Raw genomic sequence first — 26,999 nt, 5'->3', positions numbered from 1 at the left:
TTGGGGCCGGGTGTGCATCATGGCAACCTGGCCACGTCCACCAAGTGCTTCTCACAGGCTAATGTCATCTGACCATCTTCCTGCCTCAACATGAAGAGCTGATCTTCATGGCGAACTTAAGACTGAATCATCTGGACTGTCGAGGTGGCGGCAAGATAGAGTGGAAGGAACATGGGTTTGGGGATCAGATAGATGGGGCATCAATTTTATTTCAACCACTCGCCAGCTAGGGAACCTTGGGAAAGTCACTTATCCTGAGTCAGTTTCCTCCTCCGCTAAAGCCCTGAAAGGCTCCCGTGAGATGTAAGTGAGCACCGACGAGTCTGTGCTCAGTGCCTGACGCATGGTGCGCGCTTAATAAATGATGATTTCCAGTCCCTGGTTCCCTGTCTAGCCTCCCTTCCTCCTCCAGCTCTAGCCAAACCAAACCACTGGCTGTTTGCCACCCGTGCCCCTTAACTTACCGCCCCATGCCTTTCTTTGTACTTTGCTGTTCCCTCTGCTAGAAATGCCCTCCTTCACCCCCATAGAACGGGGTGTCTCTGGTCCATCTTTCCTTCAAGACACATCTCAAATGCCCCATCTTCGGCAAGCCAGGTGCCCCAACCTCTCCTTTCTCTGAACATTCACTGTGTTTTCTCTGCAGTTATTACTGCCTATTTTGAATGAGGGGTACATTCCTTAAATTCCATCCAGGCAGGGGACATGTCTTACTCATCTTGTGTTCCCACCATAATGGTTCTTGGCACGGAGGATGGTTAAAAAAAAAAAAAATTAAAAAAATAATGGCAACTGAAATAATAAATTAGGCCACAAGTCTATTGACTCCAGAATACTTAGGAATTATGCCCCACCTCTGCTGCTATAAGAGTTTCCTAGATCCAGTGGGCCAATTCTCACTTAGGGGCTTCTCTGGCCTCCCTCCTACCAGCCTTGGTGGGCTCCCCTCCCTGCCACCCCAGCCAGGATTGTGTGCCCGTCAGGCATCCACGTTGCTTAACCGCAGCACTCTCCATCCTCCCACCACTCACCCCACCCAAAACCTCAGCTTACTTGAATAAGGCCCTGCTGCCCACAGCCCTTCCCTGTCCCCTCTCGGATCTGGAAGCTTGTTCTGTGACCCAGGCTGCAGACAGTCGGTCAGAATTCCCAGTGTCGTGCCCACCGCCCTCCTGGATCGCTCCCTCCTACACCCGCTATTACCTCTTGGATGTTGTGAGCTCATTGTCTCAGACCGCATGGCCCTGGTCCTGCAGGTACCAGGACTCTGTGTTCTCGAAATCTTCAAGGAAGGGCCCATGAGTCCATAAGAGCCTTCATGCTCCAGTCAGGTGGTCAGGCCAAGGTCAGGCCATTCATCAGCAGAGAATACACACAGTACAATCGCTTTGGGATCGTGACCTCAAACTTTCAGCCCACAAAGGCACCTCCTCAGAGTCTTTCCTCTCTCCCAACACCTGTACTGGGTGGGAGAGAGAAGCTTCTGAACAGCTTCACGGCCGCCCTTCCCCAGCTTTCCACTTTCATTCCCCCCTACATTTGCTGCAAGTCACCTCTCTGCTGAGAAGCCAACAATCATCCCCCCAAATCCTACAGTACTTTTAGTGAGACCTACACCCTTTTGGCAAAGTCTGCTTCCTCAGTTATTTCACAAATTCCTCTCGAGTCAGTACTGTCTGGACAATACCCTCTTCAGGTAGACTCCAATAACATGCTCTAAAACAGCCACCCGGCCCTAGAGGGAAGCTTGAGTTATTTGGAATTTCTTACATCATGCCAAACTGAAATCTGCCTCTTCTTTAATCCTCTGTACCGTTACCACCAAGGCCCCTCAATCCTGCCCTCTGAGCAAGGCACAACATGGCAGCTCCCTTGCCCACCTAAAAATCACAGTTCCAACCCTGTGTCTTCCTGTCTGCCCCAGGACCTTCCGGAGCTTACAGGACAGGGACTCCAGCTTTGATGCAGTAATGGGCCCTCCTCCACCTGCTTCCAAAGTGTGGTGCACAGGGTACCACCTCCAGGTGTGGCCAGTCTTGGCCACTGCAGGGAAAAGGGGGACGACCCCTCTCCCCAGCAAGGTCTAAAGTCAGGACTTCTATTAATGCAGCCAGGCTAAGCCAAGTTCTGTGGGCTTTTCCAGGTGGCCGGGTAGAAAACTCATGAATTGATTTTTGGAGCCTAAGGGCAGGACTTTGACCTTACCCCAGCATGTCCCATGGAGCTAGCTGGTTTGGGCTCTGAGCTCTCTGTTTGTTGTCCTTGTCCTGTACATTGGCGACCGGCCATCTGAAATCAGCCTGTTCCCTCACCCTGCCGTGGACTTCTGCCTCTGGGACCTCCTGCTCCCCTCCACCATGGGGGTCACATCTGGAGGCCCAGACAATACAACATCCCCCGTGAAATTTCAGAATAAGCCCTCTGGTTGGTGTAAATCACTCCTCTTGACAAACTATGTTTGCCAGGCTTTCTGAGAAGAGGATGATAATAATACCACTTACTACTTACGACACCCAAGCACTGTAGCCAACATTTTATACGCATCATCATCTCATTTATCTTTACAACAAGCAGGTGAGATCGACCTAGTACTGTTCCCATTCGACAGGCGAGGAACTTCAAGCTCAGAGAAGGAGAGACTTGCTTAAAGGAGAAACAGCAAGTCTGAGGAGAGCCAGGATTTAAATGAAAGAGTGAGCTGCAGGGCCCTCGGAGATGAGGGAGGCCCAGTCCCCACGGTAGAGGACACCCACCGCCTGCCATGCTGGAGTCAGGGGGTGAGTGAGGAGTCAGTGCCCTTTTCTCCAGCAGGACAACACCCCTGCCAGAGGCTTTGTGCAGCTCCAGTGAGCCGCACAGCAAAAACCTAGCCGGACACGCAGGGCAGGGCGGTGGTGCTTGTTGTTACCGGGACAGCAGCGCTGCATCGAAGAACCAGATGTCTTGGCTGCTTGCAGGAAGAGCTTATGTAATAAAACTTTCTCATGACAAGCAGTTGAGGGCAGGTGTCAGAGCCAAGAACTATTCCTTTGCTTTGGTAAAATGTCGAATTAGAAGAATCCTCCTTTCTCACACAAATTCCAGTTCTAACTTCTCCCCTCGCCCTACTCTAATCCCCTCTCCCCCATCGCCTCCCCCCACCCCCGCATTGCTTACTGAATTTAGAGTTCGATGCCACACATCCCAGGACGCCTGAGGCAGTCCTGTCTCCCAGGGTCCCATCCAGCTCAGCATCTGCCTCCTCCTCTCATTCTCAGAAGTGGCCCAGTTAGGACAATAAATTAAAGTGAATACTCTGGAACCTTAAAAATCACTTTCCTCCTCTGGTACCTGTTTGCCTCCCATAAATGGAAATAACACTACCTGCCTCATGAGACAAGCCCTTTGTAAAACCCACCAAAGCCAGAAGTTCCTCTCCATCTTTCCTCTGCAGGCAGCTTTCTGGGGCCAGTCAACATACACCTCTGTTTCATCCATAAAGCAGTCCAGGGTCAAGCCAGCCGTACATGTGAAAACCTCTTTGATGCAGGGAAACAGAGCCTTGTGTTGTGGGAAGGAAACAGTCACCCCTAAAGAGAGGAGTTGTTATGTGTGCGTGCAAGGAACAAAAGTAACCCATATTTGGTCTTCCTAACCTGAACTGTGGCTCTGCCCTTCTCTGTTCCCTTAGTCCCTACAGCAGATCCCTTGGCCTCTACACAACTCTCTCTCTCACACACACACTCTCTCTCACTCACACACACACACACACATATGCACAAACACACATATTGTCAACCCAAGGAGTTCCTTCTGGTGGGCTCTCTGGGCCTTTTGGCCAGAAGAAGGTTGGAAAAGTTTGCCAAGAAGACCTCTCGGGACACCCCAGTGCAGTCACGGGAGTGGCCCTCTCGGTCAGAGTGGTCCCTGCCCAGGCGAGAGGCCCAGCCACATCTGAGCGGGCCATTCCAACCATGCACACAAGTCACTGTGGGTTTATCTCTTTACTTGGGACTCAGGGCAGGGGTCTGACTATGCCCACCAAACATGCCCAGCAACCAGCAGGCGTTGGCTGTCCCTGAGCAGGCAGGGCAACCCTGGGATTTGGGTCACCTCCTTCCCTATACCTGCCCTCATTCCAGGAAGAAACAGATGTACCCAGAGCGCAGCTCCTGGGAACACCACAGCACCTGTAGGCAGGGGAACGACTGTGATAGGATTAGTTCCCCACAGCCTCTTCCTGGAGGTTTGTTAGTAGGCCCACCACCCACTTACTTCTGCATACGTCATTCCTGACACATGTACAACTCAAATATCCTGTCTGCAACCTACGGCTATCTGTGATATTTTACCATGGGTGAGCAGGCTTGTGCACACATTTTGGTCTTAGTAAAGCACACATGTGCACGCGTACACACACACACACACACTCAAAACAAGATGAGGTAGAAACTTGCCAGACCCAGCTACATAACTCAAAAAGAACCAAGAGGCTTGGGAATTCCCTGGCGGTCCAGTGGTTAGGACTACACGCTTCCACTGCAGGGGGCATGGGTTTGATCCCTGGTCGGGGAACTAAGATCCCGCCAACTGCTGCGCGGTGAGGCCAAAAAAGAAGAACCAAGAGGCTTAACAAGTTTGAAAGTTGAATCCCAGCATTTCTTGTGTCTGTTTTTATTTGGCAATTATCATATGCCAGGCAATAATCTAAAGGTTTCACATGCATTAAGCGAGCTCTGCCTTAGCAAAATGAGGTAATCACTGTGCCATGGCAAAGGCAGGACTCATCCTGGGAGGCTGAGGAGCGTGGCCAGGCAGAGAGGTGTGGAAGGGAAAGGTAAGGAGGGGAGGAAGCCCAGCCGCAGGGCCACTGAGGCTCTTGGCAGCAGTGCAGACTCTAGACAAGGTCCTCCCTCCTTATCAGACAGCTGTGGCCCTCACTCAACCATCTAAATCCCTGACACTGGCCCTACACACAGGCCCTGGCTTGGAAAAAGTTCTCACGGCTGATTGCCTTCCCCGGATAGGCATACCCCACCGCCCCCACTCCAGTGCTACACTGGCAACTTCTCATAGCTGGTTGGAGGCATCCCTAAAGTTTGTTGACGATAGGGAGTGGGGTGGTGGGAGTTTGGGTCCCTGGAATACATCTTCCCATGGAACTGAAAGATTGGTGCTTGCATTCCCAGAAGAACAATTTAATATGCATGTACTCACACTAAGCACTAACAAGTATAAGAGTGTAGATACCATAAAAGCACTCCCTACTTCCCGTCAGCCCACATCCCCATAGATCACAGGACAGAAAGAAGGTCTCATGAGGCTTCACACCCCCCAGTGGTTTTGGCTGCCGCAGACACTTCCTCCTGAGTCTCTGACCTACAAGACTCCAGCCTTAGCTGTACTGCAGAATGAATTCACCCCAAACCTGGTCTCTTTCTCGTTTTTCATTGCCGAATGGAGTCTCCATCTGCACCTTCCGGCAGCTCTCGTCTGGCCAAACCCACTGTGCTACAAAGGGCAGAATTCAAGGCCAGAAGGCCTGAGTTCTGCCACCAGCAGCTGGGTGACCCTGGGTAGCTTTCTTTGGGCCTCACCATCCTCATGGGTAAAAACATAAGGGGCATGCAAGAAACTACCCAAGGCTCCCTCCTGATTTCAAAAGGAATCGACCACCCTCATCTCCCTTCCCCTTTCCAAGAAGCTCCTCCATGCTCTCATGCTGCTAACAATTGCCTCATTCTTCTCCCAGCAAACTAGCACAAAATGTCAGTGTCCAATCTGACTCTTTTCTCTCTCCCTCACATCTAATCAGTCACCAAATCCTGCAGGATTTCTTGGCAAGCTCACTCACCTCCTCAACACCCCTATTGCCATTGCCTTGATTTAGGTCCTCATCTACCTCAGTGGGTTATTCCAACAGCTCATTCTCATAAGAAGTTCCTTCCTGTCCCTCCAACCTGCCCTTCTCAGCCTTGAATCCTCCTGAAAGCACAGGCTTCACCTTGTCTCTTCCATACTCAAAGACCTTCAAGGTCATCAGTATTACATTTTAATTCTTTAACTTCAACTTTCAAGACCTTCCAGGATCTCTCCCCAGCCTGAGACTCCAGCATCATTTCTCCCAGTTTCCCCTCCCCACCCCACCCTATGACTCTAGCCCTGTGGACCACTCATCAGGTTTGTCCTAGTCTTTCAGGTTCTGCTCTTGTTCCTTCCCTCATCTCCAACACAAAACAACCTGCCCTTTTTACCCTTTGACTGAAGCCAACACTGCAAAACAGACTCAAGGGCTCAAGGCCCTTGCCTGCCACAAACTCTTCCTCAACATCTGCTGAGTGTAGGGCCCAACACAAGGGCTGATGCAGCCCCAGCGCAGCTCAGAGTTTGGAGGGGGTGTGGACAGAGACATGCAAATGAAGTGTGTTAAGAACCATAGAAGACATCTGTCAGTACAGATGCTATACTAGTACAATTTAGAGAGAAGAGTAAAAATAACTTGCGGGTGGGGGGAGGAGAGGTGTTTCAAGACTTTGATCTGCATTTTGAAGGATTAGTAAGAGTTCATTCATCTGGCAGAGCAGAGACAAAAGGGCTTCCCAGGAAGAGGAAATAGCGTATGCAAAGGCAGAGAGGCACAAAGGCTAGAAATTGTTAAGCTACTCAGTTTGGGGAACAGTGGAGATGCAGCTGGTAAGTCAAATTATTGCCAGCTTCTGCGGAGGAGCCTTGAATGCCAAACAAGGATATTATACCTTATCCCTTTGAGAGGTGATCCTATCCCACCTTGCCTATACCTTCCATCCACAGCTGAGTTACAAAGGCCAAGATTATTACACAACATGGAACATGATGATTAAAAGCATTGTGCACAGTGAAAGCTGGGTTCTCAGCGTGCATAAATGTGTATGTGACAGAGATAGGAAATGAAAGTAAGAATCACCAAGGAGCACTAAATAGAAATCATAAATTTCCCAAAGACAAAGCTGAGAGTTGGCAGCCTCCTGGGAACTCACAAGGCCTTAAGGAAATCTGGTCTAAAGGTAAACAGACGCTCTAAGACGGCATCTCCTAGATTATTTACTGAGTGTGAGAGAGATAAGAATGGCCCTCATGAAAATCCCCATGACCTGGCTTTCAGAGTCTACAAAGGATACAGCCCACCTTTCTGAGACCAGCTGTGGATTCTGCAAAAACTGAGACACACAGGTGTCAGCAAGTGTTGAAACCAAAGAATGATGCCATGAAAACATCAAGTGGAACTGCTCTGAGGAAGGAGGAAGCAGGAAAAAGTGACTCAGGAAAACACAAGGCTGCCAAGAGTTTCAGCCTAGTTGTGCCCACACCAAGGGATGACAGTGTCACATCTTCCCCCTGCCCCCCCGAGTGTCACCTCTTGAATGAGGGTGCACAGTCTGGGATCTTAATAAATGTTTAAGTGCCTCAACAGTTCATAATAGCTCTCCCTTCTCATGTTTTGCAAAAGGGGATCCACCAGAGGCTTTTAAGCAAGAGTGTCATGAACAAATCTGTATATCAGGAAGGAAATGTTTTTGACGGCCAAGTAAAAAACAACTTCCAAATATTATCACAAATGTGATAGTCTAAAGGCCATGCCATTCCTTGTCCAAAGCTCAATTCTTGTTCCTCCCTCCTCACCTCTTGGCCTGGCCCCCTAGCCCATAGATTCTCTCTCTCTAGTCTCTCCTGCCTGTCCCCTCTCTGAGGTCCAACACAGGTCCTCCTCACTTCTATCTTAATTGATCTTCCACATCCTAACTGGCCTCTCCACCTCCAGGTCTTTTCCCACCGGTCACTGCTTCTCACAGCCCGGCCAAAGTCCACCCCAGCAGTTCCCACCTGGCCTTCAACAGAATCACGGAGGAACTTGGTGAAAACAGGCCAGACCTACTTAATGTGAGTAATTTAAAAGCTCCCCAGGCAATTCTGAGGCACAGCCAGGTTTGCAAACTACTGTTCTCAATCCTTGCTATCGATAGTGAAGGGGCTGCAACCACTGAGGACTTGTAAGAAATGCAGAATGTCAGGTCCCACCTCTGACCTAGGAATCACAATTTGCATTTGAAAAAGATCCCCAGGTGACTCTTAAGCTTGTTAAAGGTTGAAAAGCACTGCTACAAAGTGTTGCTTGACCATTCATTTCACAAATATTTACTGGATTTTCTCTGGGCTGGAGGTTGGGAGGTTGGGAGGTTGAGAGGGTCAAGGGCCAAGGTCCCCGAATTTAAACGCACAGAACCATCAGCCAATCTCCTGCTTAAAACCCATTATTGGTTCTCATGTTTTCAAAGCCCAAACTTCTCCACCTGGCCTTCATGGCCCACTGGGAATAGGTTTCTTCCTTGTCACCAGCTTTATTGTTTATCATTAGCTATAGGAGCCAAGCTGGGCCACTTGCCACTTCTCATGGCTACAAAGTGCTTGCCTGCCTACACAGCTCTCGCAGCCCAGGTTACGCTCTACTCACCTCTGCCTGGAGAAACCCACGAGAAATTATTCGAGGTCCATCACACACGTCACCCCTTTCGTGAAATTATTCCAGATTTTCCGCACTCAGATGAAAGACAAATTCCCACAACTCTTTGCTCTTACCTCCTTCATAGCATTCATCTCATTCTACTTAGTCTTAAAGTCAGAGCAACTGCCATAGCTACCCCAGTAAAGAGACTATGATGCTGGGGACTTCCCTTGTGGCACAGTGGTTAAGAATCTGCCTGCCAATGCAGGGGACACGGGTTCGAACCCTGGTCCGGGAAGACCCCACACGCCACGGAGCAACTAAGACCGTGTGCCACAACTACTGAGCCCACATGCCATAACTACTGAAGCCTGAGCACCTAGAGCCCATGCTCTGCAACGAGAAAGCCACCGCAAAGAAGCCCGCGCGTTGCAAAGAAGAGTAGACCCTGCTCACCGCAACTAGAGAAAGCCAGCATGCAGCAACGAAGACCCAATGCAGCCAAAAATTAATTATTTTTTTTTAAAAAAAGGAGACTATGATGCTCAGTTTGTCTCTACAGTAGCAATAAGCTAATAACTAGCACATCACCAAATCTCAAAGTAATAATAACAATAAGGTATTAAATAAAATTATGGATGAATGCAGCAGTAAGTGAAAAGTTCACCAGTCTCCCTGCTCTCCCACTTCAAAGTCGTTTATATATGAATTTAAGCAGATTACAAACAGGCTGCCTCTCAAGCCCCAAGGAAAAATAATCTATAAATCAAATATTTTGTGTTTTTCATATGACACAAATAATAATCAAAGACTGAACGTGCTGAAGATGAATTTTGTGTACAGCCAACTACCTTTGTTGGGCATTCAACTTCACAGAATGCAACATAAAATTTGTATTATAATCGATTAAGGAACTGGGAGAGGAAGGAGAGAGATGAGACAGGAAGTAAACCAAAATATGGAAAGGGAGACGGATCTATACCAAATATCCAGCTGCTCTAAAAGTAAAAATATAATACTCTGGATCTGCTTTGTAAGCGGATTAAATGCTGGCCAGAACGCCCGTTTTGATCTTAAGCAAACTTCGGAAGTTCTGGTCTTTAAATATATAATCTTATTTTCATCTGAGGAACAACTGCAGGTCTGGAGTCAGGATGTCATGAGGGAGAGAAGCCCACTTTCAAACAAAACTAGCCCCATCTTGCCGTCTACTGGGACGCAGTGGCTTGAGATTTGGAAAAGCATGTTGCATTTTTGCAATTACAGTATATAGCTGGTTTCAGCTAAGGCGTTGCAGCTGAACACACGCCCTGCAGAACACCCATTTGCTCGGGCAAATAGACCGTAAGCTTCCCTACCACCTTGGGCGCTCTCTCCAGACTGGGCCGCTGCTCCAGTTGACTTAGCAGAGCTCTGACATACTACATAGAACTGAGGTGACCTGCCCCCCTGCGCATCTCCAGGGCCATCCGGGCACCTGTAGGGGCGCGGACTGTCCGTAGACCCCGGACAGGACTGGGTGGAGATTCGGAGCAAATCCACAGGAGTTATACCCTCCTCCCAGTCTTCTGGCCAGAGAAGGGGAGGAGGGTCCCCGCCCCCGCGCCTGGGACACACTCCAGTGCTCTCAGTTCCTCAGGCTAATGCCCCTACGCGGGCTCGCAGTCCCGACCGCGCAGAGGGCCTGGGGGCGTGGGGAGAACCCACTGACCTGGGTGCGGGGATCCTCTCCGGGCAGCTCAGGTGTGCGGGCCTTTCCCGTGTCCCTCCCACCTCCGAACATGAGAGCCGAGAACCGAGCTCTAGGCCACCGACCCACCGACCAACTAACCGACCAACCAGCGGACCGACCGGCAGCGGCCGGGTCTGGAGCCCACGTGACGGGGGCGGGGACCCGCGGGAGGCTCGTCCCGCAGCGCCCGCTTCCCCACCGCCCCACCTTCCCCCGGGACCGCCCCTCTGCCACGCCCCCTCCCTCTTGGTTCCTTGGCTGCCCGCAGGGACCCATCCGCCAAGGGTTCTAGCTCCGCAGGGACCGGCCTCATCAACCCGGCCCCTTCGAACCTGCTTAGCCCCCGCCCATCCAGCCCCAGCTCCGGCGCCGCCCCCTAGGCCAAGCTTACCGTTCCCCCCACAAGCCCCGCCTCTCTCAGGAGGCCACGTCCCTCCCTGGAGCCCCGCTCCGCTCTTGGTCACCTCCCCCTCCAGCACCCTTCCGGCCCTGGGGAGTCGCCCGGCGGTTCTCAGCTCCCTGTCCCCGGGCTTGTCCAGCCCTTCAGCACCGCTCCTTGGCCGTAGGGAATGAAAGAGAAAGGCAGAAAGGGAACTTGTGTCGAGAATTGCAAAGAGACAGAAGCCATAGAAAAAACGTTTTAGAGGCACTCCCAGCGCAGCAACCTTTTGGGTGTGCGGACTTCTGGGCCCCTGGGATCGCGTTCAAATTGAGGTTGGCCTGACAGCAGCCTCATTTCTTGTCTCTGAGCGCCCCCAGTTCGGAAGCCTGAGTTACCCTAGGGTCTGGCCGCACTTGAACCCCGCAACCTGGGGTGGAGGTCCCTCTAGTGGTTGGTGCCAGTCACTGACACCCATTCTTGTGAACAGCTGGGGACAAGCAGCGCTGCCCTGTGCTTAGCGCTTAGGCGAGGTTCCACAGGCGCAAGAAAAGCTTTGGCTATGTCTGACCGCAGGAATGGATTGTAGAATCGGGGCAGCACTGGACTCTGGGGACCTAGTCCAGTGCCTTCCCCCAGTGTAGGGCCTGAATCCCCTTTGGTTGTATTGCTAGGTTGTTGCCCTGCCTGGATCTCCAAGAATTGGTTGCTCAGTTTGGCTGATGAAAATCCCTGTGGGCCTCAGATGGCATCACACCAGGGACTCTGGCATAGTCCCCAGCTCAGGCAGGAGACACTACTGCCCTAACCTCAATTTTTATCCACATTTCTACGGGCTGGAGTGTTGACAAACTCCTCAAGACACATATTTTTTCATACTATCCTGGTGGTCTGAAATTACCAGTGTGCCCAGAAGACTTGCACATGTTAACAAAACTTAAGCCACCCTGGCAAATATGAGACTCTGGCCACTGCAGGAACCTGGCCAGATGCAGGCCAAGGGCAAAGCCAGCAGAGGAAGGCTGGGGCCCACAAGAGTTGTATTACAACAGGACACTCTTTAGTTCTCTTTCACTTCCTTAAAATAGCAGCACAGAGGCTTTTGTAGAGAAGGCTGCCACAGTTCACACGAGTTCATGGGTGTTTCCAAATCCCACATGTTATTGCCCTGGTAGGCCCACAGTCCCCAGAAAATGCTAGTCTGTTCTTTAGAACTATACAATTACTTTTTAAAAATCAGTTTTAAGAAATGGCGTAAGTCACAGACATTGAAAACAAACTTATGGTTACTGAAAGGGAAAGGGGGGTGAGGGATAAAGTAGGAGTTTGGGATTAGCAGATACACACTACTATATATAAAACAGATAAACAACAAGGACCTACTGTATAGCACAGGGAACTACATTCAATATCTTGTAATAATGTATAATAAAAAAAATCTGAAAAAGAATGTATATACGCATATATAAATGCATTACTTTGCTGTGCACCTGCAACTAATACAACATTGTAAATCAACTATACTTCAATTTTTAAAAAATGGTGTAAGTCACTGGCTTTCCAGCTTATTCATACTTCTGAACCACTTTAGGGAAGGGGGCTTGAAAGATATAGTACTGTCTGGTCCCACCTCCAGAGGCTCTGACTGAATGGTCTGGGGGTATGGCCTGGCATCAGGATTTTTAAAAGCTCCTCAGGTGATTCCTAGGTGCAGTCAAGTTTAAGAACCACTGGTCTAGGTCTTAGGAACTTCAACCCTCACTAAAATCCAAGAAGAGAGCCAGAGCTGAAAAGTTCATCTGAAAGAAGCCCAAGAAGTATTTGAGGGCCTGCATGTCCAGCCCTGGCTCCCAGGAAACAAAGTGGCCCGTTAACAGGGGCTTCCTGGAGAAAATGTCTTGACCTGAAGAAGTGATTCTAGCTGCAGGAATTTAAGGCACCAGAGTGGGTTGGTTGTTAGTGGCAGGTGTGCCCTGCAGAACTGTCAAAGCAAAGCGTATCACAGATGAAAGGCAGATAGCAAGCACATTACAGGCAGCCTCTGTGTGCCTCCAGAGGAACTGTGTGTGCATGACTTACACATAATTCCACTCCAAGATAATTCCCCTGCTACCCTCCTCTGTGAGGCAGCCCACATTCCTTTTCCCTGTGAAATAGGTAATGTTATTTTACCCATGGGGCAGCTAATGTCCCCAAACCCATGGAGTGGGTAATATCACCATGTTTAATTATTCATACCTGCCTCGTTCCACAACAGATTTGGGCTCTCTGTATCACTCTGTTAAAACTGTGGGTAATTGCACTGTGTCCATGGAGTGAGTAATTCCATTCTGCCAAAGATTTACTCAAATGCTATGGGGGAAAAGAAACAAAAAACCTCTCTCTTCACTGCCTATGGTCTCAGCCTGGGCTTGGCAGAGGAGGGGAAACAGCTGCAAACACACAGAGCAAACCCTCTCATGTGACCAGCCTGGAAAGATAGAGGCCTCAGCACATGACACAGACTGGCACCACAGCCTGCACTTGTGACCCAAACCAGGCTGCAGTGGACAAACGCGTGGGAAAGAGCTTGAAGAAGCCCCTCTGGATGGGCACAGCTGCCCTCTGTCCCCTGTGCCACAAGGCACTCCTGCTGTGGCAGGGAGTCCCTTGCCTGCTATCTGGCTTCCATCCAGATTCCAGAATACTTACCGAGGGCCTCAGTGCGTTGGGGATTGTTCACAGTAAACCCAAGCAGGGGCAGAACTCCCAGAAACTTTTATGCGGAGGGCATGTAGGCAAATAGAGCCTGATGAGGTTTATTTGCTTAGTGTCAGTTTTATTGTATTTCAACAAGATGAGAAAAGCAAGGGAAGGAAGGTAAGGCAAGATAAGAACAGAGGTGGGGTCCTCACCCTTAGGCTGGTTTTCTAGAGGAAGCAGCTTTTGAAAGGCCTAGAGGAGGGTCTTGTGTGGACATGCAACTAGCTAAAGGGGCAGACCATTATTTTTAGGCTGAGATGATTAACATATTGCTTAGAGAAGGTTGGGCGAACAAACATATATATTTGATGCTTCCTTGGACAATGGAAAGATTATGGGGTTTGCAGTATTTTCTAGCTCTTTCATTTTGTAGCTTTGGTACTTTGAATGGCTCACCTGAACCCTCCTCATCTATAAAGACTTGTCCTGCCTATCTCATAAGGGTGAGATGACTTGGAACATAGGTGCAGACACTTTGTAACTGGAAACTGGTATTCAAATGGTAATGTTTTCACTTTATTATTACATCCACCTGGCTTGGTGGAGGGGCAGAACCAGGGGAAACCGAGATTAAACATCAATAAGAAATAGTACTTTATTTGGGCAGTGAAGAATGGAAGAATATCAGTAGGCATTTGTGAAAGAGGAAAGAGATTTGAGCAAAGGCCAGAGGGGAGAGAAGCCAGGAGTATTAGGGGGTGGCTTACATTTCTAATGGCTGGGAGGGCGGGGGCGGGGAGAGTTAGAGTAAATGCTAGTAAAAGAAAAGGCTGGAAGTAAGCTGGATCGGAATGTGGGAGGCCTTGAGCTCCAGGAGGTTTGGATGGGTAATGGAAGTTGTTGAAAATTCCTGAATGACAGACTCTCATCTACGCTCTTGGAAGATACTGAAGGCAGTACCATCTGGAAAAGGATGCGTGTGCATTCCCACTTCCAGCCCCTATCCCTGTGTGTGATTAGAGGGATGCTATATTGCAAAGGGGCTGTGGCTTCCGTCTCCTGGAGAGCAGCGTCCCCGGCGCTCTCCCTCGTGGCTGCAACGCATCACTGCAGAGGCTGCTTTCTCTTTGTCTGGAGTTTGTAAATGATCTGGTTTCCATCATTCCAGGCATAGAGCTGCTTATCTCTAGGGTTGTAATGGATCATGGAGTGACTTCTTGACCGCCTGGGGAAGAACACGTTGGGCAGATTCTCCTCAATGACAGCGCCCAGCGGATCATAGACACAAGTGATGCGATGCGGGCTGAGGCCACCAGAACTGTAGACCACGTAGAGGACACCACACAAGAGGAATGAGGCTTCAGCATCCTGACTTCTGCATGGAGTGTCCCATGAGTGTTCCACTCCCAGTGTGTCAGGCTCAATTTTCGTGAGAACCAAATGGCCATGGATGCTTGGCCCTGAGTGGATGGCCCAGAGCCCGTGCTCATCCACAGCCAGGTCAATGTAAGTCGAGGGGGAGTGCGGGTAGGCCAGGGCTCTGCCTGCCCCTCCCAAGAGCAGCATCCGATCTTCCACAGTCCTCTTCTGCAGGTTATATTTGATGATCTCATTGGGAGTCCCTTGGCTGTGAAAAAATAGGAAACCTTTGTAGATCACTTGGCCTGTCCCCTGCCAGGAATGTGTTAGGATCAGCTTCCGGGGGGCTGGCTTGATGCTATCTCCCATGAATGCCCGTATGCTGGCAAATTCCCAGACAGTGTTGTTTCTGGATCCAATTAAGAAATAAACTTTTGGAGAGTCTCTGACAGCATCTTTCATCCAAGAGCCATCTGTGTCCATTGTCTTCTTCACTATTTTCAGAGACTTTATGCCCATCAGCATGTTGTCACAGCCTGGCCAAACAGGAGAAAAGGGGAAGGTTACTTTATAAACACGAGATGTCTGCTTTTCTCACAGATTGCTTTTTTTTTCCTTCAGTGTCTAGAATAAAATTACAATCATAACTGATTGTAGGATTCAATGAATCAAAGACTTTAATGAATAATTGGGTCTCTGTTAAGTGAGTTGCCGTCCAGTTATAAGAGCATTAGTCACAATAATCAAATCAGGATATAAACAACCATTTGCTGTGTCAGAGGCTCTGTTCACTCTCTAGAGCACTTGAGGTTGACACGCTGAGAATGACTAGGGTATGGAACCACCTAATTCAATTCTGTTTGCCAAGATTTTACTGGGTATCTGCCGTATACTTAGCTTACAGTACTCTCCCAGAACAGTGCTAAGTACTAAAGATAAAAAGTATAATATCATGGGCTTCCCTGGTGGCGCAGTAGTTGAGAGTCCGCCTGCCGATGCAGGGGACACGGGTTTGTGCCCTGATCCGGGAGGATCCCACATGCCGTGGAGCAGCTGGGCCCGTGAGCCATGGCTGCTGAGCCTGCGCGTCCGGAGCCTGTGCTCCGCAACGGGAGAGGCCACAATATTGAGAGGCCCGCGTACCGCAAAAATAAAATAAAATAAAATAAAATTATAATATCAACCCTACACCTTGAGGAGATGACCTTCTAGTGAAGGATTCTGGTTCTTAACCCTACTAGACCATTCATTATAAGGGTTCTATTCATGCCTTTACTCATTTATTCATGAATGCATGCGTGCCTTTAGTCAGCTGACTTTGGATACCTACAAAAAGCAAGATACTGAGCTAGGTGTTATGAGCTGGGGCTACAATGGACTGAGTGCAATGATAAATTAGGCATGGTTCTGGCTTAATAGGTACATGACTATCTCGAATATAAAGCTTAAAATGAATTTTTTTCAAAAAGGACAGAGAAGAGACATATCATGTGACACAGGAGAGAATCTGCATTTGAATTAGCCCTTGAAAGACACCTTGAAGGACATTCTGAGATGGGTGGGAAAAACTTTCCCAACAATTAACAAAACCACATTTGGGAAAGTCCTCCAAGATTAGCGTTAGTAAAGTAGTATAGAGTTTCACCCAATACCAGCCAAATACTTTGTGTATAAAACTAGATGCATAAAACAAAGCAGTAAATTGAAACCAGCTCTGTGCCTGGAACCTTGAGGGTGGAGCTAAGGAATATGAATTTAATTCTGTAGGGAGTTAGGGAGCTACTGAAGTTTTTGAACAAGACTGAAACATGGTCAAGGTTGTTCTATAAGATTAATTAAGCTGGCAGTCATGTGTACGATGGATACAGGGGGAAGAGACTAAAATCAGGGAAACCAATTCAGAGGGTATTTCTATAATCCAAACAGGATGATAAAGGTCTAAACTAGGTGGAAGAAGATGAAGTAAAAAGAAGGGGCCTACATTTTTCTAGCTCCTCACTGCTAGTTCGACTACTACTCTCTCACCTTCATACAAAAACCCTTCCTTGGGACTTCCCTGGTGGTCCAGTGGTTAAGAATCCGCCTTCCAATGCAGGGGACGTGGGGTCGCTCCCTAGTTGGGGAACTAAGATCCCACATGCCGCAGGGCAACTAAACCCATGTGCCGTGGGGCAACTAAACCCGTGTGCCACAACCAGAGAGCCTGCGCGATCTCTGCCACAACTAGAGAGAAGCTGGCGCGCAGCAACAAAAAGCCCTCGTGCCTCAAACAATGCCACAACAAAGATCCCGCATGCTGCAACTAAGACCCGACACAGCCTAATTAATTAATTAATTAATTAAAAAACCCCAAAAAACAAAAACCCTTCCTTCTTTGACCCTGATCCTGGATCAGTTCAAAGTGCTGCCTGCCCTTGAGAGTTGTGTGTTGGTGGAGAAAACCTCACAATGGTGCATATTGGTGTCATTATACTAAGGGAACTCCAACCTCAGCTGAGCCCTAACTACTGTACTACTCCCTGTGCTCAGCCCATCTTCCACACGGCACCTACCTTAAATCCCACCTCCTGCCCCAAAACTAGCCCATCAGTGCCTCATAATAACTCCTTTGCAAAAATAAATACCATTAGATGTGAACTCCCTCCACTTCCTGTTCCTCACTTATAGACTTTTCTTCAACTCCTGCCCTTTCTACCCTCCCACACATCTTTTATTTATTTATTTATTTATTTATTTTTGGCTGCCTTGGGTCTTTGCTGCTGCACGCGGGCTTTCTCTAGTTGCGATGAGTGGGGGCTACTCTTTCGTTGCAGTGTGCAGGCTTCGCATTGCGGTGGCTTCTCTTGTTGCAGAGCATGGGCTCTAGGCGCGTGGGCTTCAGTAGTTGTGGCTAGCGGGCTCAGTACCTGTGGCACACAGGCTTAGTTGCTCCACAGCATATGGAATCTTCCAGGACCAGGGCTTGAACTCGTGTCCCCTGCATTGGCAGGCGGATTCTTAACCACTGTGCCACCAGGGAAGCCCCCCTCCCACACATCTTAAAAGAAGCCATGTCATTCCTCCTGTGTAAGACTAATACTTTCATCTGCACCCATCTCATCCTTTCCTGGCTTCTTCTAGATTTCCTCCATGAATGATCCCCTTTCTATTATCTCAGATTTCTCCTTCACTACTATTTTATTAGTTTGGAAACATCAATTCTCCCACAGTTAGGCACTCTTTTCTACTTACTTCACTCTTTCTATAATTTTATAGAACTAGAATCTCTTACAGAATAGTTTATACTCTCTGCATCCATTTCTTCACCTCCCATTCTTTCACTTCACCATAACTTCACAGAAACAACCTTTTAAAATGTGATCAGAGGGCTTCCCTGGTGGCACAGTGGTTGAGAGTTCACCTGCCGATGCAGGGGACACGGGTTCGTGCCCCGGTCCAGGAAGATCCCACATGCCGCGGAGTGGCTGGGCCCATGAGCCATGGCCGCTGAGCCTGCGCGTCGGGAGCCTGTGCTCCACAACGGGAGAGGCCACAACAGTGAGAGTCCCGGGTACCGAAAAAAAAAAAAAAAAAATGTGACCAGGGACTTCCTAACTGAAAACTCAGACTTTTTTTTTTTTAACATCTTTATTGGAGTATAATTGCTTTACAATGATGTGTTAGTTTCTGCTTCATAACAAAGTGAATCAGTTATACTATACATATGTTCCCATATCTCTTCCCTCTTGCATCTCCCTCCCTCCCACCCTCCCTATCCCACCCCTCTAGGTGGTCACAAAGCACCGAGCAGATCTCCCTGTGCTATGCGGCTGCTTCCCACTAGCTACCTATTTTACGTTTGGTAGTGTATATATGTCCATACCTCTCTCACTCTTTGTCACAGCTTATCCTTCCCCCTCCCCATATCCTCAAGTCCATTCTCTAGTAGGTCTGTGTCTTTATTCCTGTCTTACCCCTAGGTTCTTCATGACATTTTTTTTCTTAAATTCCATATATATGTGTTAGCATACGGTATTTGTCTTTCTCTTTCTGACTTACTTCACTCTGTATGACAGACTCTAGGTCCATCCACCTCATTACAAATAGCTCAGTTTCGTTTCTTTTTATGGCTGAGTAATATTCCATTGTATATATGTGCCACATCTTCTTTATCCATTCATCCGATGATGGACACTTAGGTTGTTTCCATCTCCGGGCTATTGTAAATAGAGCTGCAATGAACATTTTGGTACATGACTCTTTTTGAATTATGGTTTTCTCAGGGTATATGCCCAGTAGTGGGATTGCTGGGTCATATGGTAGTTCTATTTGTAGCTTTTTAAGGAACCTCCATACTGTTCTCCATAGTGGCTGTACCAATTCACATTCCCACCAGCAGCGCAAGAGTGTTCCCTTTTCTCCACACCTTCTCCAGCATTTATTGTTTCTAGATTTTTTGATGATGGCCATTCTGACTGGTGTGAGATGATATCTCATTGTAGTTTTGATTTGCATTTCTCTAATGATTAATGATGTTGAGCATTCTTTCATGTGTTTGTTGGCAGTCTGTATATCTTCTTTGGAGAAATGTCTATTTAGGTCTTCTGCCTATTTTTGGATTGGGTTGTTTGATTTTTGTTATTGAGCTGCATGAGCTGCTTATAAATTTTGGAGATTAATCCTTTGTCAGTTGCTTCATTTGCAAATATTTTCTACCATTCTGAGGGCTGTCTTTTGGTCTTGTTTATGGTTTCCTTTGCTGTGCAAAAGCTTTGAAGTTTCATTAGGTCCCATTTGTTTATTTTTGTTTTTATTTCCATTTCTCTAGGAGGTGGGTCAAAAAGGATCTTGCTGTGATTTATGTCATAGAGTGTTCTGCCTATATTTTCCTCTAAGAGTTTGATAGTTTCTGGCCTTACATTTAGGTCTTTAATCCATCTTGAGCTTATTTTTGTGTATGGTGTTAGGGAGTGATCTAATCTCATACTTTTACATGTACCTGTCCAGGTTTCCCAGCACCACTTATTGAAGAGGCTGTCCTTTCTCCACTGTACATTCCTGCCTCCTTTATCAAAGATAATGTGACCATATGTGCGTGGGTTTATCTCTGGGCTCTCTGTCCTGTTCCATTGACCTATCTTTCTGTTTTTGTGCTAGTACTACACTGTCTTGATTACTGTAGCTTTGTAGTATAGTCTGAAGTCAGGGAGCCTGATTCCTCTAGCTCCGTTTTTCGTTCTCAAGATTGCTTTGGCTATTCGGGGTCTGTTGTCTTTCCATACAAATTGTGAAATTTTTTGTTCTAGTTCTGTGAAAAATGCCAGTGGTAGGAAAACTCAGACCTTTTATGTCCGTATCTTACCTGACCTTTCTGTAGCATGGCAGTATTGATCAGTAAAGATCAAGGGAGAAAATGTCTTCCCCCTTGATCTTTGTGTCACCACAGAGACAATGTCTATGTTCATCAAATGCCGTTTCATTTTCCTCTTCCTTAGTCACACATTCGCAGTCTCCTTTGTATGTAAGCTGCACCCATTGACCTATATCCTGTCTAATGAAATGTAGACAGAAGTGGTATAAGCCATTTCCACATGGCCCTTACATATACTATCTTCAAGAAGACCTTAGAGTCTTGGAATTGTCATGGTGACCAAGTTAAAGAGGGATGTGGGTCAAGATGAGATGAGAGCTACTCATCATTTTAGGAAAAGTGGGTCATCAGTTCTAATTATGAGCTGCTTGTTGGGACTGCCCTGTTAGACAGTCTATCATGAGGTGAGCAGTGTCACAGAGGCAGGGAGTGGTGGCCTTACTAGAAGCATGAAGAACCTTGTGTTTCTCCCTCAAATCTCTATCACAAGTAGGAGAGAAGAGTCTTAATAAAAGCATGGGAACTCTCTGGGTCTCCCTCACTGACTGCTGTAGGGTAAGGTGGTGGAGTGACAGTTGGGTGTATAACAGTCTCTCAAGAAGAACTGAGCACTCTGAAAGTCTCCCACAAATCCTTCTAAAAGCTTTGATATCAGAAGCTAGAAGGGCCAGTGGGTTGTCATTTTGTTCTTAATAAATGCGTGGGTTCTCCAGGCCAACTGGAGGCCAACTAGAGTCAGAGGACAAGAAGCAGGGTGATGGGAGAGAAAGTGGACACAAGGAAGAAAGATGCACAGCCATAGCACAGGGAACTATATCCAATCTCCTGGGATAAACCATAATGGAAAAGAATATTAAATAAAGAATGTATATATGTGTAAAACTGAGTCACTTTGCTGTACGGCAGAGACTGGCACAACATTGTAAATCAATTATACTTCGATTAAAGCAAACAAACAAACAAGACATGCACAGCCAGAGAAGTCCCAGGGGTTGAGGTCAGTAAGCATTTGGCAAACGGCTTGTGACTGCCAGCAATCCTATCACAGTTCCTTAATCAATTCACCACCCACAATGATCATAGTTTCTCTTGTCTCCTCAAGGGTCCATCATACCCTTCTCACTCGCCTAGGAAGATCTTGCCTCTGATTTCACTGAGAAAACAGAAGCAATCAGAGAACAACATCATCTCTGGTATGGATTACTGCAATAGCCTTCTACGTGGTGGCCAGACTTCTATCCTTGACCCCAGAGACCATTCCTCACAGCAGCCGAAGCATCCTTGAAAAATTAAGTCAGATCATGTCACATGTCTGCTCAAAACTCACCAGGGACTTCCCATCTGACTCAGAGTAAAGCTCACATCTCTACCTTCCAGGCCATCTGGGACTGTCTGCCCACTGCTTCCTTGCCTTGTCTCCTGCAACTCCCCTACTTTGATCATTTTGTGCAGCTACACTGGCCTCCCTGCGGTTCCTCAAATTATGCCAAGCACGCTCCTGCCTCAGGAATTTGGCACATTTTGTTCCCTCTGCTTGGAACCATCTTCCTGAAGATATCTACATGACTTCCTCCCTCGCTCCCTTTAGGTCTGCTCCCAAATGCTCCCTGATCATTAAGGTCTTCTCTGACCACCCTATTAAAAATGGTGGCCCATCCTCCAGCTCTCCATATCTCCCTTACCCTAGCTCACTGTTCTCCACAGTGCTTACCTTCTATCTGACATATTATAAATTAATCTGTTAACATATTTATTGCTCAACTCCCCTCAATAGAGTATAAACTCCACGAGGGCATGAGCTTTGCCTTATCCATTTCATTCAGTGCTGTATGTCTTGCCCCTAGGATAGCATCTGGCACACAGCAGGCCAGTATTTGCTGAATGAGTGAGTTCTCCAACCACCCAATCTATTAACCAATTGCACCCGATCCCATACTCTCTGCGTCCCTCCTGCTCTCTTTACTTTTGCAGTGGATCTCATCCCTCTCACCAAGTCAAGGACTTAGCACCTGAAATTATCTCCTCTCTCCTGCTCAACAGTCTCTTCCTCCCAACTGGATCATTCTCCTCTGTAAACAAGCAGGCTGTAGGATCATGCTAGAATCCAGTGTGGCCCCATTTTTTGATTCCACTTTATAATAAAACTCCTTGAGAGAGGAAGTTTCTCACCTCCAATTATCCCTTAAGCCACTCTAATCAGCTCTAGTTCTCCACAAGTCTAAGTTCCCCTGCCCCACTCACACTGGATCAGTTTTTGTCAAGGTCACCAACAACCACCATGTTGTAAAATCTAAGGGTCAATTCTCAGTCTTCAACCTAATCAACTTCTCAGTAAGCTTTGATTACTTGATTGCTACCTCTCCCTGAAACTCTTTCTCCTCGTGATTCTGGAACACCCCTGCTTTTGTTTGTCCTCCTATTGTTCTGGATTTTTTTAATCTTGGAATTCATGGCTGGTTCCTTATCACCATCCATCTTTAAGTGTTCTATCCTCAGACCTTTTTATTTCGCTATCTATGATCACTTTCCAACTCACTTCATTCTTTCCCATGGCTCTGAATAGCATGTAAGTTCTGAATAATGATGAAATTCAAACTTGTACCTGGAATGACATCCTATCTGGATGTCTACTTAGCCCCAAACTCATTCATCTAGTCAGTGTTCCTTATTGGCTATCTTCAAACTTCACCTGTCCAAAGCAGAACTCTTGCTTTTATCCCCCAAACTTCCTTCCTCTTCTTCCCATTTCAAGCCAGAATCATCAATCAAATTTCTTCTCTAGAAGTCATTCTTGATTCATTTCCTTCCATCTTCCCACACTAGCAAGTTCTGGTAGTAAACTTACCTTTAACTTATGATGTTATACTTAAATTAAAATGCTCAATATATTTATATATCCTCCTCTTCCCACTTCCTCCTCCTCCTCTTCCCCTGCACGCCGTGAATCCTCACCTTTTGCCTGGACTACTACCATAGTCCCTAATTTGTCTCTCTGATTTTACTCTTGCTTTGCTATAGAATGTTCTCCACAAAGCAGTAGGAGTGATCTGTTTAAAAACATGAATTATGTGACTGACCTGCTAACCCTTTTTTCCCACCACTCTTGGAATAAAATCCTAATTTGGCTTAAAGCACCTACATCGTTTGGCCCCTCCCTGTCTCTGGGACTTGATCCTCCACTTTCTCCCCAACCCTCCCCCACAATCTTGCCTCACTGTGCACTGATTACATTGGCTTTCTTGCTGTTCTGGGAGCTGTCAAGTTTGCTTCTGCCTCAGGACTCTTGCACTTGCAATTCTTTCTGCCTGGAGTGTTCTTTTCCTTGATCCTCCCATGGTCTGCTCTTACTCATCCTTCAAAGCTCAGTTTCAATCTTATCTCCTTAAGAGACTACCTGCGACCACTGTACCTAAATTTAAAATGATCTACTGCAGCATCTCTCTTATTTTCTTTATATCACTTACCATGTTCTGTAATTATGTTATCTGTTTTACTTACTACTGTATCGTCCTTCTCCCCCATTAGACTATAAGCTCCACAAAAGCAGAGCCTTTGTCTTCCAGTTTACTGTTGTACTCTACTGCCTTACTGAGAGCTCTGTGGTTCAATAAATATGTATTGAATAAATAAGGAAAAGAGGTTCATTCAAGCAGATGTTTTTCTAGGGTTTAAATAGTGCTGCACATCCAGAGTTCTGATCACAGATCTGTCTTAAGTAATAATAATTTGTAAAGCACCTTAAAGCTTTTATGATACTTTCAAATGCATTATTTCATTTAAAGATGTGACACAACATTGTTACCAAGGAAACATAGGGCAGGTAGGAGTGGGGTTGGGGAGAGCCAAGTTCTGGGAAATCAGTCCTTTCAGCAGTCATGTCATCAGTGGCTGCTCCCAGAGGCCTTGCCTGGCCCACACCATGGCCAGGGCCAGACTTTGGGACAAGCTATTGAAATGAGTAGAACCCTGTGGGGCTCCTGGGCACGGAAGTCTTTCTGTGTCCCCTGTTTCTTGTTTGTAGGGAATAGACTCCAGCCTCCATGACCTTCCCTGAGTTCCAAAGGCCAGATTCGAACAGCTGCTAATCAGGGAAGGAAGGGGACTCAGAGACAAGGGAGGAGCAGTCAAGAAACAATACTGCAGCCTTGGGGCAGGGTCCTGGTTCCACCTCAAGGGATACACATAACAGTATCTTTGAGCTCTTCTGCAGAACTAAAACCCCCCAAAAATGGAAGATGTTACATTCTTCATTCAAGAGAACGTCACAGAGAAGTTTGATAACCTTAAGAAGCTCATCAGGAGACCACCTGAGGCCAGATTAAAGGAGTGCAGGCCCTTCACACACCCTGATCCTTATCAGCAACCCCACCCTTGAACCACTGCTATAAAACTCCTCGTGTTAAGACACACAGTTTTTCAGGGCATGAGTCCACAATGTCCCCTTTGCCTGGCAAAGCAATAAACCTATTCTTTTCTACTTCACCCAGAATTCTGTCCCCAAGATTTGATTCGGCACCAGTGTACAGCGGCCGAGTTTTGGGCATCATTATGGAAATCTCTCGTCCATCATTTGCCACCATGTTACCCTACTGGCCTGCTTTGCCAGACTGGGGGATTGCTTCCCTGTGGCCTCTGGGTCAACTTCATTCTGGTTGGCCTGGGTTATAGAAGCCAAACCCCTAGGAAAAGCAGAGAAGCCTGGGCCAGCTGGGAGCCTTAGAATAAGTTTCAAATATCTCGGCATGGCACTCAAGGTCCTTCATCTGCATTTCAGGAGCAGCTAACAGAAGGATCCCTCTCCATGCTGAGCTTTGGGGGCTATGGGCTGTGGTGCAGAAAAGAGAAGAGTGGACTTCCCTGCTTACCAAGATCCATCTCTGCTAGGGCTCGGTACGCCTTTTCTCAGTCTTACCAGCCAAATCTGTCTCATGTGAATGCTCTGCTCTTCCCACATACTCTGGTGATCACAGAGGATGAATGAACAAGGATTTAAGCTTGTATGTGATCACAGATATATTTAATGGGAAAGAGTGGGGGTCCCATGGGCCACAAGAGAAGCTCAGAAGCTGTTCCCTATTGAGGAACAAGCCCAAAATCTCAAGAAATGAATAAATATCTACAAATACATATAATATGCTTGGTACTGTGATAGGTACTTATTTGCATTAATTTATCTACGTCTTATAATAAGCCTAAGCGGTAGATATCTTAATCTCCATTTTCCAAGTTAAAAAAAAAAAGTTTGGATAAGTTACCTGGATAGATCATCTAGCTAAGGGGGCCTCTGAGCTCATCTGAGCTGGAAGGCAGGGCCAGCCAGGACACTCCCAGCCAGCCCCAGGAACATGGTGGATGGGTGTGTGCACATGGTGGGAAGGGGTGAGCCTGGGTGTGCCTAGAGAGGGAGAGATGAGGATAATGGACTCCCTGGGGCCTATTCACAGGGTGCTAAGATATCTGTCCTGACTGGGAAGCTCTCAGGCTGCCCATCCTCCTGGGAAGAAAGTTAGCAGGCTTGCAGCCCAGCTACGAGAAACTATGGCTAAGAACAAGGCATTCAATGTCTCATCAGTGAGAAAATGTTCATTTAAAATACAGGAGAAACTAATACAAACATTCTTCTTTCTCTTTCTACTCCTCTTTTCTAATGCAGAATCCTTGAAGAAATAGCAAAACAAGAGTGTTAGATGGTTTTGATCAGGGAAACACAGTCCGGGGGGGAACACAGAATTTCCACCCCTGTGCGGTCCCTTTGGCTTCTCCTATCCCTTTGTAGCCAGAACCTGGGACTGGGAGTCAGAGACCTGAGTGGTCCGAGATCCATCTCTGCTTCCCTCTGTGACTCCCTGAAAGTTCCTTATCAATCAAGCCTTAGCTTTTCCAGCTGTAGAACAAGGGGTTTAGCCTGGATGTTGTACAGTTTATTCAGGTGGATATACTGTAATTTTTATAAATTTCTCCTCTTTTGGAATTTGGGGAAAATACACTTACAGTGTCTGAGTAAAAGGATAAGTTAAAACTCCCTGCTGTACTTCTCTTGAGAAGAGATAATTAGCAGGAGTAAAAGGTTGAGGAAGGATAGGAAACAAATTAAAAACTTTTGAGTCCAGCCAAGATGCAAATTATTTAACAGAGACACTGACATTGTGCAAACCAGAGAATGAAAATCTGTGGTTTAGCCCTTAGGCAGACTTGCAGACAAGCAATTAGGATAGAATTTGGCCCAAGGCCTCAGAGTGAATTCATATATAAATATCACTTATTTTAATCTTTTTAATATTTTTTCCCTTATTTAATAGGAATACTCTCCAGACTTGCTGAGACTTGTCCCTCCATAGGGAAGTAACTCAATCAGAGTTATGTTTTAAAAAGAGCGGTCTGCATATTAGTAGAGAATGAACTGGGGGGTAGAGGTGGGGGAGGGGGGGAAACAAGGAGACAGGTGGAGAGTCTGTAAGTACAATCCAGATGAGAAAAATCTAAATAGTGATGGGAATGAAAAAATGGGCATAGACTCAAAAAACAGAAAAAGAGAGGTCAGGTAACTGATTCAGTTGTGGGAGTGGAGTGATAAACCAGACTCAAGGTTGTGAGACAGAAGGGAAGGGGGGAGGGCACAACCTTTAAAAGAATGACACTGAGGATACAACAAAAACTGGTTAGACCCAACTAGGCCCAAGATGGCAGAAGATTCAACGTCCAGTAGGCCTTGAGCCCCATTATACGCTCATTGTACTACATTAGCATATGTTAAATGACACCCACAGGCACCATGACAGTTCTGAGGATGATCATGAAAGACCAAAAAGTGGGTGATGGCCCAATTCCTGGAAATCTCCATCCATTCCCCAAAATAATTGGAAAAATCCTCCCATTCATTAGCCTATGAAATTACCCAGCCTGTAAAAACTAACCACCCCATATTTCGGGGCTGCACTCACCTTCTGAGACAGACCACATTCTGTCTATGGAATGTGTATCTCTCAATAAACCTGCTTTCATTTTACTATGGCTCACTCCTGAATTCTTCCCTGTGTGA

The 26,999-nt window shown here is 47.1% G+C and overlaps 1 protein-coding gene across 8 annotated transcripts in view; it reads right to left on the bottom strand.

Moving 5' to 3' along the window:
- Positions 1-26,999, bottom strand: part of LOC309808678 (synaptotagmin-9) — a 388,309-nt gene that overhangs the window by 142,863 nt on the left and 218,447 nt on the right. For 2 of the 8 annotated variants that reach the window (XM_082629234.1, XM_082629230.1), the window contains one exon: positions 13,806-15,146. The exons of 5 other annotated variants lie outside the window; for them this stretch is intronic. In XM_082629234.1, coding sequence (XP_082485360.1) covers positions 14,356-15,146 — 791 coding nt within the window. In that variant the 3' untranslated portion in view covers positions 13,806-14,355. Of the gene's footprint in view, positions 1-10,169; positions 10,311-13,805; positions 15,147-26,999 lie in introns of those variants that run through there. One more of the 8 variants, XM_082629236.1, reaches the window with a different exon arrangement.

The sequence above is a fragment of the Mesoplodon mirus genome, assembly GCF_964341445.2.
Source record: "Mesoplodon mirus genome assembly, chromosome: 7".
Classification (NCBI taxonomy): domain Eukaryota; kingdom Metazoa; phylum Chordata; class Mammalia; order Artiodactyla; family Ziphiidae; genus Mesoplodon; species Mesoplodon mirus.
The sequence above is the reverse complement of the archived record's forward strand: the minus strand, read 5'-3'. Positions and strand labels throughout refer to the sequence as shown.